At 45.9% G+C, this 14,470-nt stretch overlaps 3 protein-coding genes across 3 annotated transcripts; 2 read left to right on the forward strand and 1 right to left on the reverse strand.

Moving 5' to 3' along the window:
- The first annotated feature begins 1,819 nt into the window (after positions 1–1,819).
- Positions 1,820–6,331, forward strand: LOC127769382 (probable metal-nicotianamine transporter YSL12). Its single transcript, XM_052294941.1, has 6 exons — positions 1,820–2,369; positions 3,706–3,869; positions 3,946–4,043; positions 4,154–4,288; positions 4,640–4,829; positions 4,934–6,331. The coding sequence occupies exons 1-6, from the start codon at positions 1,904–1,906 to the stop codon at positions 6,035–6,037; spliced, it is 2,157 nt and encodes a 718-aa protein (XP_052150901.1). The 5' UTR covers positions 1,820–1,903; the 3' UTR covers positions 6,038–6,331.
- A 1,404-nt stretch (positions 6,332–7,735) lies between these two features.
- LOC127770572 (probable metal-nicotianamine transporter YSL11) lies at positions 7,736–11,177 on the forward strand. Its single transcript, XM_052296339.1, has 6 exons — positions 7,736–8,336; positions 8,808–8,971; positions 9,061–9,158; positions 9,249–9,383; positions 9,471–9,660; positions 9,745–11,177. The coding sequence occupies exons 1-6, from the start codon at positions 7,898–7,900 to the stop codon at positions 10,849–10,851; spliced, it is 2,133 nt and encodes a 710-aa protein (XP_052152299.1). The 5' UTR covers positions 7,736–7,897; the 3' UTR covers positions 10,852–11,177.
- An 841-nt stretch (positions 11,178–12,018) lies between these two features.
- On the reverse strand, positions 12,019–13,940 carry LOC127770574 (large ribosomal RNA subunit accumulation protein YCED homolog 2, chloroplastic). Its single transcript, XM_052296342.1, has 7 exons — positions 13,578–13,940; positions 13,255–13,446; positions 13,064–13,153; positions 12,855–12,941; positions 12,664–12,744; positions 12,534–12,579; positions 12,019–12,446 (listed from the first exon to the last, which is right to left on the reverse strand). Exons 1-7 carry the CDS (start codon positions 13,782–13,784, stop codon positions 12,361–12,363), a joined length of 789 nt encoding a protein of 262 aa, XP_052152302.1. The 5' UTR covers positions 13,785–13,940; the 3' UTR covers positions 12,019–12,360.
- Between the last annotated feature and the right edge of the window lie 530 nt (positions 13,941–14,470).

The following is a 14,470-nucleotide window of genomic DNA, read 5'->3' on the forward strand; positions in this document are numbered from 1 at the left end:
AGGCTCCGCGCATGCGCCACCGATTAGATCAAGTGATTGTTTTGTGTTAAAATCCATCGATTTTCTGACTTCAACATAATTAGAAGCATCTGTAGTGGCAGCTAGCCTTGCAGCACGTTGCATGATGCAATTAGGCCATATCCACTGGTTGGTGACTTGCCTGCTTCACAATGGATTGACATGATCCACTCAAGTAATGAGCATATATACGTCCATTTTTATAATAAGATCAACTTAGTTTTTCAACAAGTGAAAAATTATATGCATATGAAACTAAACTATGCTTTTGTTAGAAAATTATTTTATCTTCAATTGGCTGTAAAATGAGCATATAAACATTATATAAGTGGGTACCGATTTTATCGTTTTATTTAAATTTGTTCGGGCTTCACAAAATTCCTAGCTCCACCAGACTAAGCCTGAGTGCACTTGTATTAATGATGTGTAATATTAGAGGTAGTACCTATCTTAACCATTGTACATATCGTTCTACTTGTATGTATACAGCTCGGCAAAGCCTTCACGCCAGAACAAAAGGAATCTCCACCACCACCAGGATAGCGACCGCACGGATCATGATAGCATCATTTCAAAGCGATCACTTCGCCATCAGCACCACTAGTTTAGCTTGCATTCCTATTAAGCTTCACTTAGTGCTGCTTTCACACGCTGGCTGCCTGTCCGTTCATGTGCCTTCACACAAAATCCCCTAGAAAACCAGGGAACAAAGCTTGGTCTTGCCGGCTCTGTTACGTAGATTCTGATCATTCAATCGAGTTGTATATATACCACGAGTCAACGATTGTGCGTGTCCGTTTCTGCCAATACTTCCAATTTCCTTCCCCCCTTGTTTATGAAGACTGTATGATTGGATCAGCATTCAGAAAAACCGGCTTGAACATGCATGGTGCGATCACAGTCGTAGGAACGAGGAATTCAGTGATGGACTGATAGAAGTTCGGTCTGACTTTGCTCTGCACAAAACATAGCCATTCTTTCTGCAGATTCAGATGGCGCGCGCATAGCATTTCATCAAAAATCAAAGTCGGAACACGAACCCTGCATGCGGCCGATTCAAGTTCAGGCCGGCTATGCAAGCTGTGATGATACGAAGTGTCGAAATGGGTTACTCCGCTTTCACATAACTATACTCCCTCCGTACTCATAAAGGACGTCGTTTTGAACAACGACACGGTCTTCAAAACACAACTTTCACTTCTTGTTTCTATAAAAATATTTATTAAAAAGTGATATATATATATATATATATATATATATATATACTTTTATGAGAGTATTTTTAAAGACAAATCTATTCATATAATTTTTACATTTTTAAATTCAACAACTTAAGAGTTATTCATGATTTATATTCCTAAGGTTTGACTTAAACATTGTCCTAAACGACTTCCTTTACGAGTATAGAGGGAGTACAAAATTGGGCAAAGATGAGGATGACAAAGAACTGATATCAAAATAGGAACAAAGCTCAAGAGGAGGTTAAAAAACAATAGCCACTTGGATACTACGCTACAACGTCTGCAACATCACATTGAATACGAAGATCCTACTACAAGCTAAAAAATGTGACCATCGAAAACATCATTCATCTAAGCGCTCGATCACAAAATAAATACACTCGATCAAGACATACATTGATTAATCAGCCAGCCAGCCAGCCACTGACAACCAATCAGGATTCTGGGCGGTCAACAAGTAAACGCACGCCCATTCGCTTCTTCACCATCAGATATTCAGATTCACACCGGATGGTGTGTAGTACTAGTGTATTTCACGATAAATACAACGGCGGCCCACGACCACCTCGCTCCGTAGTGTCCGCACAGCGAACGCCTCTCGCGCGCGTGCTTACTGGTGACTAGTCCAAGCAGCAACGCAAGCAATGGCGTCGCACGCGAACGCCTCCGGCGGCGGCGGCGGCGACGAGGAGATGGTGGAGGCGAGCACGCTCCGCCACCGGCACGGCGCCGGCAAGGATGCCAACGGCGTCGGAGCTGAGCGGCAGCTGGCGGCGGCGGCGGCGGAAGGGGAGGAGGAGGGGCCGTCGTCGGTGGAGCGCGCGTTCGTGGACAGGGCGGTGCCGTCGTGGCGGGAGCAGCTGACGGTGCGCGCGTTCGTGGTGAGCTTCTTCCTCTCCATCATGTTCAGCATCATCGTGATGAAGCTGAACCTCACCACCGGGATCATCCCGTCGCTCAACGTCTCCGCCGGCCTCCTCGGCTTCTTCTTCGTCCGCCTGTGGACGGCGGCCATCGAGCGGGTGGGGCTCCTCCGGCAGCCGTTCACGCGCCAGGAGAACACGGTCATCCAGACCTGCGTCGTCGCCGCCTACGGCATCGCCTTCAGCGGTAAGACCGTAAGATCTTCAAAGTCAACGTAGCTACTACTTCCATTTCTGGGGGTCACCTCGAGACTCCAGTAGGCTACATCACTCTGATTGCATCAATAATAAACACGCTTTTCATCTTGGCTAGCGCTCTTTTCTGATTAATATTTAGATTTTATCTTAGTTTTTGTTAGCACGTCTTTTAAATTGCTGAATTGTGCATGCATTTTGTGCCAAAACTTTTTATATAGAAATTACTTTAAAATACAAATAATTTTATTTTTAAGTTTATAATAATTAAAACTCAATTAATCATATAGGAGTATTTGGTACTTGGGCTCGAAAAATGAATTAAAAGTAGAGTTGGGGGATGCGAAAAAAGAGAATATATATACCACCATTGTTTTCCGTTGGAACTATGGTACTCCACTTTGTTCTTGCAGTTCTTGCATGAGAACTTATATACAAAGATTTTCAGTGGGATTTTTTGACGAAAATCAGTAAGAAAAAACTCACACTTAACAATTTTAAAAACTTTGTACGAACTCACCTAGAAAAAATAGCAAGTTTTGGAGTAGTTCGAAGATACCGCTACACTTTATAATTTTCTAATCACGTGTTCGTCAGCGTGATCAGCAGTCAGCGTTGTCCAGCCAAATTGCAGTACTCCGTATGTCTAAATCCAGGATTACCTCAAGCTGAAACACACAATAATATTTGAGTAGACGAATGCTGATGTGACACTGTTGACTTAACATAAACAATGGATCGCTCCTTCCATATCTTATCCGGTTTTGGTGTTTTCATAATATAATATTTCAAGTCTACTCCTCCCCCAGTCAGTTTATTTTTATGGGTTGTTGGTTATCGGCCACATTTCATCATCATTTCTAAATAAAAGTTGTCACACTATCTAAGTTAAAGTGATCAAATTATTTACCACACCAACTTAAGAAAATCTTATCATACTTTTTTGAGTTATTGATGTGTATGATCTACAATTTGTTTGAAAATAAGTTCTGAAAATAAATTCACTTTACTTCCTTACTTATTACTCCTATCAGTCAACAAATAAAGCAATTATATTCTTTTAGTATTCCTTTCCTAGTTCCTATCCACCCACCAAAACTACTTTGGTATTAATCATTAGTAGTGCAGTCTTTTTTTCCCGTCCATACTAATCCAATGACTAAGTTATTTTTGGGTCCGAGATTTTTTTTTTAGATAATGAATTGGGTCCGAGATACTGCTAGATCATTTTCATGTGCCATTCTTCACTGCTTTACTTTCCCTTTCTAAGTATGGAGACGTAATGAGCATGTTACTGTACTGAGTACTGACTCGTCCCAAATGATCAGGTGGGTTTGGCACATACTTGTTTGGTATGAGTGAAACAATTGCTAAGCAAGCAACAGAGGCTAATAATGCTCAGAATGTCAAGAACCCTCACATCGGGTGGATGATTGGATTCCTCTTCCTCGTCAGTTTTATTGGGCTACTTGCTCTTGTGCCTCTGAGAAAAGTAAAGTCTTCTACCTGTTTCTGACTTACAGATTCGCAAGAATTGCTGTTTACTAATCAACTGATTTTTTTTTCAGATTATGATTGTCGACTACAAACTGACCTATCCAAGTGGCACGGCAACAGCTTATCTTATCAATGGCTTCCACACCCCAGAGGGTGCAAAGCTTGCTAAGTAAACCATCTGACTGTTCTACTTTTTGCTACTGCTATATTTCCTTAGTGCCGTAAATTAGCATGACATGAGTGGAACAGAGTTACTGACAACATAGTTTTATGCTTCAGGAAGCAAGTAAAGGAACTGGGGAAATTCTTTTTGTTCAGCTTCGTTTGGGGCTTCTTTCAGTGGTTCTACACTGCCGGAGATGGTTGTGGATTCCAGAGCTTCCCTACATTAGGCCTTCAAGCCTATAAAAACAGGCAAGAAGATTGATTTTCGATGCCTATATCTTGGGTTTGAATGATGACACATTTGAGTGTTAGATGTCTAATATTAGAAAATAGCTTAGTGTTTGTTGGGGGAGTGACTTCGCCAAATTTCACCCATAGGGATTCCTCCTTCTATAGACAAGAAGGCTCCGTAGGATCCTCCGAACTGGAGTCCGCAGGTGCCTGCGGAGGGGCTCCGAAAGGACCCCCGAGGGTCCCTTCCCTCTCGATCCGTGCTTGATCCTTGTTTGATTCTGTTCCAACACTGTTCTGAATGTATTTGGTTAGAACACTGAACAGCTTACCTTGCTGAACTTCACAATTTCACATTCCATCTTTCAGGTTTTACTTTGATTTCTCCCCTACCTATGTTGGAGTAGGGATGATTTGCCCCCACATTGTGAACGTATCTGTTCTATTGGGAGGCATCCTCTCATGGGGAATCATGTGGCCCCTGATAAGAAACAAGAAAGGGAGTTGGTATGCTGCCTCTCTCTCAGAAACTAGTCTTCATGGACTGCAAGGCTACAGGGTAAGTAAACATTCAAAAAAAAAAAAAATCCTCCCTTTTGCTGCTATATACAGCTATAGTTGATAGTTACCAAGCAGCTAATGTGGTGTTCCTGACTACTGCAGGTGTTCATATCGATTGCCTTGATTCTTGGAGACGGCCTGTACAACTTCGTGAAGGTGCTCATCCGCACAACCGCTGGCTTCGTCGTGATGATGAAGAAGAACAGCACGCTTCCGGTCTCCAACAATGGCAGCCCGGTGGTGGCCACTGAAGCCGTCTCCTTCGACGACGAGCGCCGCACCGAGCTCTTCCTCAAGGACCAGATCCCCAAGACGGTCGCGTTCGGGGGGTACGTCGCCGTCGCCGCCGTATCGATCGGCACGCTCCCGCAGATCTTCCCGCAGCTCAAGTGGTACTACATCCTGGTCGCCTACGTCTTCGCGCCCGTGCTGGCCTTCTGCAACGCCTACGGCGCCGGGCTGACGGACTGGTCGCTCGCGTCCACGTACGGCAAGCTCGCCATCTTCATCTTCGGCGCGTGGGCCGGCGCGTCGAACGGCGGCGTGCTGGTCGGGCTCGCCGCCTGCGGGGTGATGATGAGCATCGTGTCGACGGCGTCCGACCTGATGCAGGACTTCAAGACGGGGTACCTGACGCTGGCGTCGCCGAGGTCCATGTTCGTCAGCCAGGTGATCGGCACGGCGATGGGGTGCGTCATCGCGCCGTGCGTCTTCTGGCTCTTCTACAAGGCCTTCGCCGACATCGGCGTGAGCGGCACCGAGTACCCGGCGCCGTACGCCATCGTGTACCGGAACATGGCCATCCTCGGCGTCGACGGCTTCTCCTCGCTGCCCAAGCACTGCCTCACGCTGTGCTACATCTTCTTCGCCGCGGCGATCGCCATCAACCTGGCAAGGGACCTGGCGCCGAGCAAGGTGGCGAGGTTCATCCCGCTGCCCATGGCGATGGCGATCCCGTTCTACATCGGCTCCTACTTCGCCATCGACATGTTCATCGGCACCGTCATCCTCTTCGTGTGGGAGATGGTGAACAAGGCCAAGGCGGAAGCGTTCGCGCCGGCGGTCGCCTCCGGCTTGATCTGCGGCGACGGCATCTGGACATTGCCGCAGTCCATCCTTGCCCTCGCCAAGGTGAAGCCGCCGATCTGCATGAAGTTTCTGTCGCGATCGGTGAATGCGCAAGTGGATGGTTTCCTGGGTAACTAGATGTGATCAGCCTGAAATCATCGCCAATGTGAACAACCACTCTGTATCATCTGTGTCATCATCCTGCAATCTCGGTTTCAAATTTTTTTTCGGTTTCAAAAAAAAAAAAAATCATCCTGCAATCAGGATATCGTATGTTCTGTTAGGGATTGTACTATAATCTGTCTCTGAACACCTGTATATGTTAGTGGAGTGTGACAATCATCCTTGAATCCTTGATTCCAAATTTCCAGTGTTGTAATTGTATATATATTCCTGCAATCATCAGTAAGTGGCGTTCTACTGTCTCCAAAATCAACTTTGACTACTAATTTCTTTTGTGGCATATGGAGTATTTACTATTTACTGAAGTTCACAATGTTTAACGCAAACAGCCCCAAATGTTAGGGGTGACAGTGTACTATACGCCATCCTTCAAATTATAGAAAAAAATAATAGTGTGACAGAGGATTGAAATAAACTACCTCTAAAGTATGAACATTATGGATAGACATGGCCAATACAGGAGTAACACACCATTCTAACCGAAGAAGAATAATAGATGGTTCCTTAACTTAGCTTGCTTAGCCTGGAAACCTAACATTTAAACCGTTTAAGGCCATGCATTCGGTTTAGGTGGAGAGGGAGCAGCACAAAGGGAAAGCTTTGCGGAGGAGAGCTGCTTTGGCTCTTATAGGCAAGCATCCCAGTTCCATCGTTCATGCAGCACAAAAAGGAAAGCTTGCAGAGGAGTGTTGTTTTGGCTCTGCCCTATATGCAAGCATTTTCTAACACGCCGGATTGTTCTTTTCGGTTTATTCATTGGATTATTACCGTCAATTATTTGATGTGTAGTTCGGAAAAAAAATTAAAAAAGAAAATATTTCTATATTGTTTAGACCCCTTATTCTATGCTATTTATTAAGTTTATTTTTTAAAAAATGATTTACCCTTCAAAAAATAAACAATCTACGACAATAATATGGTGAACGATGCATTTCAAAGTGTACTTATTCCATCCTTAAAAAAACCAACTTCTAAAGATGAATACGGGCAATCACTTATTTAAATTCATTCTAAAATTTGTTTTTTATAAGACGGAAGATATACCTAAGAAAGAATGAAAGCAGTAAATGCAATTGACATCCAAATTCCAACCTGTGACTATTACACCGTCCATAACGAGGAAAGATATCCCATGATGATTGACTATAAATGTTTACAGCCAACAGGAAATTAAACTGACGTCTCAATATCTGTGGCCCTATATGGTTTATCTTAACAAAGCCAGCAGGAAATACCTAACATCCAAACGTGCTGTAATAGGAAACGGATGATAAAAAAGAAATATATCTCTTAATCTCCGAATAGTTTTTTTAAAATATATATATATATATCTCCCAATAGTTTAAAAGTTGATGGTTTATCGCAACCTGGTTCACAATTTCGATATGGGATCAAAACCTCTCACAAGCAGTTTCATTGGATTTTACAGAACTCGTCGATAAACTGACAAAAACCAATGAAATCTAGATAAATCTTGTTAAAAATTTTAAAATTTTTTTTGAACTTGACCGAAAAATCGAGCGGTTTGTGCTTTCGACCCGGTCCGAAAAGTCCGGTTTCCACAGGAACTGTAAACCGTGATCGCAACCGGGAGCCAAACGTGCTGTAATAGGAATCTGGGCCATTCGATTCAACAGGAGATAGACAGAAAATCCAAACGGCGCAGCACCTGACCTGGCTAGACGCAGCTGGCTGATCGTATCTCGTCGACCTCCATCCAAACGGCCTCTCCATATAATCCCGCACACACCACCACGTGTGTCCTCTCGTAGCAAAACCCTGAGACGACGAGGGACTAGCTAGAAGAGATCGATCATGGCGTCGGCCGCCGCCAACAACAGTAGCTCGGCCGCCTACGACGCGGCGGAGACAGGCGGCCTCCTCCGCCGCCGCAACACCACCGCCGCCGCCCGCGGCAATGCGGGGGAGGAGGAGGCGGAGGCGGTGGCGCCGTCCGTGGAGCAGGCGTTCGCGGACAAGCCCGTGCCGTCGTGGAGGGAGCAGCTGACGGTGCGCGCCTTCGTGGTCGGGTTCCTCCTCTCCATCATGTTCAACATCATCGTCATGAAGCTGTCCCTCACCACCGGCGTCATCCCCTCACTCAACGTCTCCGCCAGCCTCCTCGGCTTCTTCCTCGTCCGCCTCTGGACGGCGGCCATCGAGAGGGTGGGCTTCCTCAAGCAGCCCTTCACCCGCCAGGAGAACACCGTCATCCAGACCTGCGTCGTCTCCGCCTACGGCGTCGCCTTCAGCGGTAAAAGATCGAACTCAATCTCTTATTCCTGCTCCACTTCCCTTGCACCGGACCAAGTGGTTTTTGTGCATTCGGTTGTTTGGGAAGATCTTGGCTTTTCACTTTTCAGGGATCTATTTTGGGACATTCTTTTATATAGAAAAATAGATCTGCTAAAGAAAGATATTAGCAATATGTGCTTGTGTTCAGGTTTCTGTGATGATAGATCAAGAGTTATAGCTTAGATTATTTTTCTGAAGGAACGGCGGAGGGTCGCCGATCGATTTTATTAGATCTTTAGACGCAACTCAGGGTACTGCGCAGCATGGAGAACAGACGAGTCACGAATAGATTAAGATTTTCCACTGAATTGAAGGACTGTCTATGCAAATTTTGGTTATTCCTTTCAGGCTTTTATTGAATGTTTGATACTAAAAATCAATAGAATTGTCTAGCAGTTTTCTTGATTTATAATCTGTTCCAATTGTTCAGGTGGGTTTGGCAGTTACTTGTTTGGTATGAGCGAGACCATAGCTAAGCAAGCAACAGAGGCTAATGATCCGATGAATATCAAGAATCCTCACCTTGGATGGATCATCGGGTTCATGTTCCTCGTCAGTTTTGTTGGGCTATTTGCACTGGTGCCCATGCGAAAGGTATCTATTTCACTTCCTTTCTCTACTCCCATTGTTAACACACAGCATGTCAAAATCTACTTGCTACTCAACTGTAACTCTCTTATCAGGTGATGATTGTGGACTATAAACTGACCTACCCAAGTGGCACTGCAACTGCTTACCTTATTAACGGATTCCACACACCTGAGGGTGCTGATCTTGCAAAGTAAGCAATAAGTCTACCTTTGTTGTTTGTAGCAGATTAACAGGTAGAACAAGCAGTACACTGATACGATACAATCGTTGACTGTTTCAGGAAACAAGTCCGGACATTAGGCAAGTACTTTTCGATTAGCTTCCTCTGGGCTTTCTTCCAGTGGTTCTACACTGCTGGGGACAACTGCGGGTTTAGCTCCTTCCCGACATTTGGCCTTGAGGCTTTTAAGAACAGGTTGATATGACTACATCTCTTTCAGCATCAGCAGCTGTGTCGATATACACTTGAAATTACTGACATTCAACTGTTCACATCTTCCAGGTTCTATTTTGATTTCTCACCTACCTATGTTGGTGTTGGAATGATCTGCCCCTATATCGTGAATGTGTCTCTTCTCATTGGTGGCATCATCTCATGGGGCATAATGTGGCCACTCATAAGCAAGAAGAAAGGAAGTTGGTACCCCGAGACACTTCCAGAAAGTAGTCTACTTGGACTGCAGGCTTACAAGGTTAGTGTAGGATCCTTTTTTTTTTCTTTTGTAAACATTCTAGCTGTCCAGACTCCAGAAACTGACATGCTAACAATGATGCAGGTGTTCATAACCATAGCAGTAATTCTTGGGGATGGCCTTTACAACTTTGTGAAGGTCTTCGGCTACACAATCAAAGGCTTCATAGTTATGTATAAGAACAAAAACTCAAACACACTTCCTATCTCCGACAATGGCACTCCTGCCAACGCCACTGAAGAGGAGTCATTTGATGACAAGCGTCGCAATGAACTATTCCTGAAGGATCAAATTCCCAAGACAGTTGCAATTGGGGGCTATGTTGTTCTTGCAGTTATAACGAGTGGTTGCCTCCCTCTCATTATCCCACAGCTCAAGTGGTACTATATATTGATTGCATATATATTTGCACCTATAATGGCCTTCTGCAATGCCTATGGAAGTGGCCTGACAGATTGGTCCCTCGCCACCACCTACGGTAAGCTTGCAATATTTGTGTTTGGTGCGTGGGCAGGCGCTTCGCATGGTGGTGTGCTTGTAGGACTGGCTGCCTGTGGTGTCATGATGAACATTGTGGGAACAGCTTCTGATCTTATGCAAGACTTCAAGACTGGATATATGACTTTAGCCTCGCCAAGATCCATGTTTGTCAGCCAGGTGATAGGTACTGCCATGGGGTGTGTTATTGCACCCTGCGTCTTCTGGCTGTTCTACAAATCCTTTGATATCGGTGCAAGTGATGGTGCTTACCCAGCACCTTACACCATTATGTACCGTAACATGGCGATTCTGGGTGTCAATGGATTATCCTCATTGCCAAAGTACTGCCTTACACTATGCTACATAGCCTTTGTTGCTGCCTTCATCATCAATCTGATAAAAGACCTGGTACCAGAGAGAGTGGCAAAGTACATCCCGATCCCCATGGCAGCTGCAATTCCTTTCTACCTTGGACCATACTTCGCCATTGATATGTTCATGGGCAGCGTAATTCTCTATTTCTGGGAATGGAGGAACAAAGATGAAGCGCAGTCGTTCGGTCCAGCAGTTGCGTCGGGCTTGATGTGCGGTGATGGGCTATGGGCCCTACCTCAGGCTGTTCTTTCTCTTGTCAACGTGAATCCTCCGCTTTGCATGAAGTTCTTATCAAGGGCTGCCAATGCCAAAGTGGATACATTCCTCGGTAACTAATGAGTAGTCATAGCTGGTCTAAAAGTGTAGAATTCTCTCTTTGAAGTTTATAAGTGGCTGTGTAAAGATTTAGGAATCATTTGGAACATTTCTCTATTTATTATTACTACTATATGATTTATGGGTAGTCAAGCACATGACAGAACTTGTCTGGTACTCTGGTGCTTTTTGTCTCCCTCGGTAAAGAACTTGCTTAAAACAAGCATTGTTTAACTATAGTAATTGATTTGTCACTGCATATTTCACTCTACCATGAAAACGGGTAGTAGAAGTCTAAACACATTCTGACCTTGAAGAACTGTTTATTCTTGGGTAACAAACGGGAGAGATACCTCATTGTAGAACCGTCTGGCTTATGATAATAGAAAAACGGAGAGTCTCCCTCCTAAAAAATCAAACACAACTGTAACTCTTACGATCTTAGTATCAATCCTATTTTTGTCAGGTTGCAAACTTGCTCTTACTGTATGATCTTATCTAGTCAAGGTTTTTGCAAATTTGCTCTTTAAGTCTTATGATCTTATCTAGTCAGATCAGATTGCAAATTTGCTCTTATGATACATCTTGCCTATCTTATCTAGTCAGGCTGCAATTTCGCTCTTACTATCTTTAACTGGTCAGGTTGCAAATTTGCTCTTACGATCTTATCTAGTCAGATTGCAGATTTGCTCTTACGATCTTCCTATCTAGTCTTTGACGGCTCAGAGTATCTTTCAACTCCATTTGGGCTAGGGCATTTGCACGCAAGCAATAGAAAAAAATGCAGGGAATAATAATGTGCGTAGTCTATTTTTAGAGGTAGTCAAAACGTACTTGCCTCCGCAGCTCCGCTCCAGCGTGCTTCCACCTTCCACCGGAGTTCCGGATCTCCGGCCCTTCCGCTGGGGATTTCCTCCATCCGCCGCCACTGCTTCAATCTGCCCGAGAGCGCGCAGCCAGCTTGGATGCGATGCGAGGAGAAGCGAGTGGGAGAGGGAACTGGGAGCTGATCGGCGGAGGATCGCTGGCTGGAGCTTGGGCGGGGGACGGGGGATGGTTGCATCGCCCATCAGCGCGCCGGCGCCGGCGCGTCGCCCCGGTGGGCGGTGGCCTGCCTGTGAGCTGAGATGGGCCGGGTTGATTGGGCCTTCCTGACGACGGAAACGTAGGTGGTCTGGTCGGCCCAAATTTGGTTGATTGGGATAAATGGCAGAAACTCTGATTCATTTTTCCCCAAAAAATTTACAGTGTGCTAACTGGCTAATCGTGTCCAGTGATGTTTATTGTCATCTATATGTATACATGGCACAGTTCTATACACAGGATTCAGATGATCAGATCGAAGAGCTAGCGGGTTGCTATGCAGCTTGTTTCTCTGCTACACCCTCCGTTCCTTGTTCGGATATAAGATATATAGCCAGAAACACTTGTATTTTGGTAAAGCAATCCGCTGCGTCTTGGGTTCCAGCGTCATTTGACTCATTTTGTACTAGCATGTGTTCATTCTGTTGAATGAATGTGCGTCGTGGTTCAGTTAGCCGCCTTATCCAGAGTTTTCTTCAGGTCCAGAAGTTTCGACCACCGTTGGCTGTAACGCTTCTTCTGGTTACCACCATCTGTGGATTCAGAGATGAGAAAGCGTTTCAATGATCTCTGCATCACTAACTGGAAATAAATTGAAGCTAGTTCAGGTAAGTGCATACATTGCCATACGACAGTAGATTTTTCGCATGCCTCTGAGCATGAACTCTGCATGACGCCCAGAAATTAATTTAATCAGTAAGAGGTGCCCGTGAAGAAAAGGGGTCAATACGACTTGCTGTCAGGGCAAACCTTGGCAGATGCCGTTAGCCGTATCGTCTCTTGGATCACGGAGTCAAGATCAACCTCTACACCTGGTCTCACGTAGATAACCTGCTCAAAAGTAGAGGATGTAGTTGCCACATTTTAAGGTTGAGTGACAATAATTGGGTTTTTCAACTTTATGTTGCTGTTCGCTGAAAGTATGAAACTGACAGACGTACAGATGGATCGCTGTCTCCAATATCAGGCATCTCACTCTGTTCTTTCCTGGTTGAGGACAGCACCGTGAGGTTGAACTGCTCATCAATCTGCAATAACAAAAGCACACTACCATTCAATGCTTTCTATGAGTGCAACAGTGTCCCAAACAACGTTTCTTGCTTGTCAGAACTTGCATACTAGTAGAAGGTTTGAAGCGAGAGAATTGCACCTTTGCGCAGTACGGCGAGGAGCAGGAATCGCATATTTTGCTGAAGGACGTGACCACTCGGCCTTTGATTGACATTCCAAACTGAGTATGCTGGAAGCAGATCTCACACACCAATTACCAGTCAGGCCCTGTATTCTGATCCGTTTACCTACTTAAATCTCACTAGCTCGCGGCTTGCTCGATCAACCTACCTGCTGAACTAGGAGGTGCACCAGGACGTCGGCGTCGTCGTTCTGGCCGTCTTCGATGAGGTCGTCTAGGTGCAGCTGCCGCAGCGTCAGGTCGAAGTCGCTGCTCCACTGATCCCCTCCGCCGCACGACGTCCCGACGGACACGAGGCTCTGCCGCGACCCCGGCCCCCTCCTGCGGCTCCTCCTGAGGTTCTGAAACCAAGCAGCGAGCCAGCACATCAGACGAATGATCGAGCTACTCTCTACCTCTAACTCCTTGAGCACTGAAAACTCAGGAGGAGTTCCAGTCTAGAACAAGATGCGCACGTACGTAGAGTCTGCACCTGCGTCTGCGCGATCTCCGGTTGCTTCGGTGACGGCTCCGCGGCAGGCTCGTCCGGGCGCCCGGCTGCAGGCGGCTGCGAGTGGGCGGCGGCGAAGCCTCTGCACCTGGCGCCGGCGGAGTGAGTCCTGCAGCTCGGGAGCTGCGGCGTGATCGGCGGGTTCGGCGGCAGCTGCAGCCTCAACGCGGGGCTGCAGGCTCTCGCCATGATCGATTTTCTCTCGCGCTCCTGGAAGCTGAGATGCTCCAGCAACTGTGTCTACTGTGTTACCTTATCAGCTTATCGTTTCCTCCACCGTGGCGCCCCTGAGACGTGTGGCGCTGGACCGCTTTGTGCGTGCCGGATTCGTGTACAGGAACCACGCCGTGTTCTCTTCGATGCGAATATGCTTGAGCCAGGCTTTAAGATCGATGCAATGGCCGATGGGCCCATCCATAGCCAGACCGGGCTTCCAAAAAACTAGAAGATGGGCTGGGCCTGAAGACGAGTTCGCGATTTGACCCTTCCAACTCCGATCTTCTCTCTTACTGTATTTTTCATTTTACAGTTTTTTGTCGTCTTTTTTTTGTTTTTATCTTCAGTTTTGTCTAAAGTCTGAGCACAACTTGTCAACTCTCATCTTGATCCTGAGCATCCACGAAGACATGTCGCTCGAACGGGAGGACACCCTTGCCTAGTTGCCTACAAAATGCAAATGAACACATGGAAAACGCACCACACCGGGGGACATCGGCTGCGGTGGTCACCATCCATCCCCTGCTCGCTCTGCAGTCTGCACTACCATCGCTACTTTTCCTGCTACTTGTACGTTGGTGCTCCTTGATCAGATCCTTTCCTTTTTCACATTTCGGCCTTCAGATGACTACCCTCCGGGTTTTTTTTCTCTCACAAGC

Source organism: Oryza glaberrima, chromosome 4 (genome assembly GCF_000147395.1).
Source record: "Oryza glaberrima chromosome 4, OglaRS2, whole genome shotgun sequence".
NCBI lineage: Eukaryota > Viridiplantae > Streptophyta > Magnoliopsida > Poales > Poaceae > Oryza > Oryza glaberrima.